This window comes from Montipora foliosa, chromosome 13 (assembly GCF_036669935.1).
Source record: "Montipora foliosa isolate CH-2021 chromosome 13, ASM3666993v2, whole genome shotgun sequence".
In the NCBI taxonomy this organism is placed as follows: Eukaryota; Metazoa; Cnidaria; class Anthozoa; order Scleractinia; family Acroporidae; genus Montipora; species Montipora foliosa.
Window position 1 is genome coordinate 41,874,622 of NC_090881.1, and position 2,578 is coordinate 41,877,199.

Sequence of the window (2,578 nt, forward strand, 5' to 3'; positions counted from 1 at the left end):
TTCATGAACTTGTGTGCACACCGTATTCATTACTGAAGAACAGCCTGGGAGCGAAATATATGTAAAAGAAACGTACTAACAATATCACTCAATTGAAGCGAGACTCTCAGTGGACTCTCAACATCTCTTCACAAAATCTAAGCGCTGGGAGTAAATCAAAGTGTAGTCCCGTAGATGGCAAAGGCCATCCGCTGAAGTTACAAAAATTCTCTTCAATCTCTCAATTTTCCAGCTATTCAGTTTGTTTCATGAGGAATGAAACCAACTTACCTTACATATTTCCGTTCTTCTTAAAAACGAATGCTAAAGAAAATGGATGAAAAAATGTCGCCGGATCGGCCCCGCTAACGCCAAAGCTGGTTCACTTAAGTGGTCAGGGTGATTTGGGTAATGAACTGTAAGACATTAATTATTAACAAATAACTGTGTAAAGTCTCACATGACGCATTGTTATGGAATGTTGTCTAAACGGTTTAAAACCAAGACAAAATTACAAGGATTTTGTATGGAGTCACTGAAGCATGGAAGGGCTAATATCTTAAACCCATATTGCAACAATATGCTGATTTTTGGCAAGCGGCCATTCTTCATCATGTTCTTTCAGAAGATCTCAGTAAATCCCATAATTTCATAAATTTAGTTTTTGTGACGTCATCACTTTACCACTCTTTACCCCAAACAATTTCTCGTTTTGAGCCCGCTTTTTTCCTGCGGTTTGTCCTTTGTTTTCTCATGATTAGTACGGGACCAACAAGCAAATCGGAACCCACTGGTCCCTTGCAGAGTTCTTTGTGATCTCCGTCATGTAAACGTCAGAAGGTGTCGAGTCTTTGAGTCTTTCGATATTCAGCTTGTCATCGAGCCATGAAAAATATGTCAACGGATAAGTATTGCCTTACATATCCCTGATGATAAGCGTAATATTTTTTGTCCATCGACATTGGTATATTGTTTTGCTGCATAAACATTGATAGGAGCATTGACAGAAGTTACCCCACTGAACGTCTACATCTCAAGCCGACAATGCTTGGTGCTCTAATCGTATTGTTTGCTTTCAATTTCAATTTATCAGGTAAGAAATTGTTTTTCGGTAAAAGGTGTCAATAAAGGTTGGCACCTTGTATAGAAAGACCTTCACAGGGTAGGCGAGACTCGAATCTTCCTTGTCCTTAATTAGTGAGGAACAGAATTGCATCGGCCCACCGTGCCTAAAGTAAATTTGCGGAGGGCTTTGTTTACCCTCCCTCGACGAAGTTTTCATAATTATGTAATCCTTTTCGTTCCTTTTGACTATGGATGTGCAGCACATGGTCATAAGTAGATTATATAGCATCAGCAAACTTAGTAATCCAGAAAGGTAAGTCACAGTTTTTTTTTCTCTGTCAAGATGTTATCCTCAATGATAATTTACTTGCTTAATTCCATACGGAAGTAAGAAGTGTACCCCATTAAGTGCGCCTCTCAGCAATTTTCACCTAATACTGTGCAAGATAAAAAAATAAAAAATTGCCAAACTTTGTCACAATAAAGGACTACCAAAACCATTTTTAGAAAAATATGTTTTAGTTTGTTTCGATAATTATTTTACCTGGACAGCGACTTTTTCTCGATTTTTTGGTATGAGTCCTTGTGAGCGAGTGAAAACGACTCCAAAATGTCGCTTGTTTGAATCGCTATTTTTGAAATAACGAATGAGTAACTTGAAAATCAAAACAACATGGCACAGCTAGAGTAATTCATGCACCCCTTAGCGCTGTTAACGGTACAATACACCAAAACTGGAATTTTTGACCAAATTTTAAAACTTATTAACCTTTTTTAGATTTATTACAGACTGCCAAATTTGCACGAGATTCGACTGTCGAAAAAGCATCCTGGTACATGGCTTTCTCAAACGAGACGATATTCATCGGAATAAGCAATGTTTCTGCTGCAATTAAATTCAATAAAATTTTTGGGTAAATGAAACGGAGGATTTTTGAGGCCCAATTTCAACATGCTGTTTGTCAACAAAAGTCGACCTTTGACCACCAAAGCGAAGGCGAGGTATATTGAAATCACACACTCTAATCTCGATTTGTTCACTGAACGATTCGAGACTTTAGGTTTACTAGAACTACTATAGGTAAAATGGAACGTGTCATTGAAATTTAACTGTCTTTGGTTTAAGAGTGACATATCCGGTAATTAAAATCACTGACCTAAAAATTTGCATACTAGTAACGGTCAGTACAAAATGCGGACTGCAGACTGCAGACTGCAGACCGGGTACAAAATGCAGACTAGGTACAAAATGCAGACTGCAGACTGCAGACCGGGTACAAAATGCAGACCAAGTCTAAATAAATAAATACGTGATGGAATGTCATCTTATAACTTACCTGCTGACACGCAATCGTAATTTTTTTCATTTTTCGAGCCTTTTTTGCGCAATCTGTCATACCGATAACACGCATTGTGATAGCGCGGACAAGTGACACATCACATGACAGTCTTAGCACAAAGTTCACCATTGTCTTGGCTTTTAGGTCGCATTTTGTCGTCCAAATGGACACGTAAAGTACAGTGCAGTCCTACA

General features: G+C 38.3%; 1 protein-coding gene across 1 annotated transcript in view; it reads left to right on the forward strand.

Annotated features, from left to right (window-relative positions):
- Positions 1 to 558: 558 nt before the first annotated feature.
- The window catches only part of LOC137982393 (neurotrimin-like), a 77,817-nt gene continuing 75,797 nt past the window's right edge, over positions 559 to 2,578 (forward strand). The window contains exon 1 of the mRNA XM_068829510.1: positions 559 to 1,072. Coding sequence (XP_068685611.1) covers positions 1,024 to 1,072 — 49 coding nt within the window. The 5' untranslated portion in view covers positions 559 to 1,023. The remainder of the gene's footprint in view (positions 1,073 to 2,578) is intronic.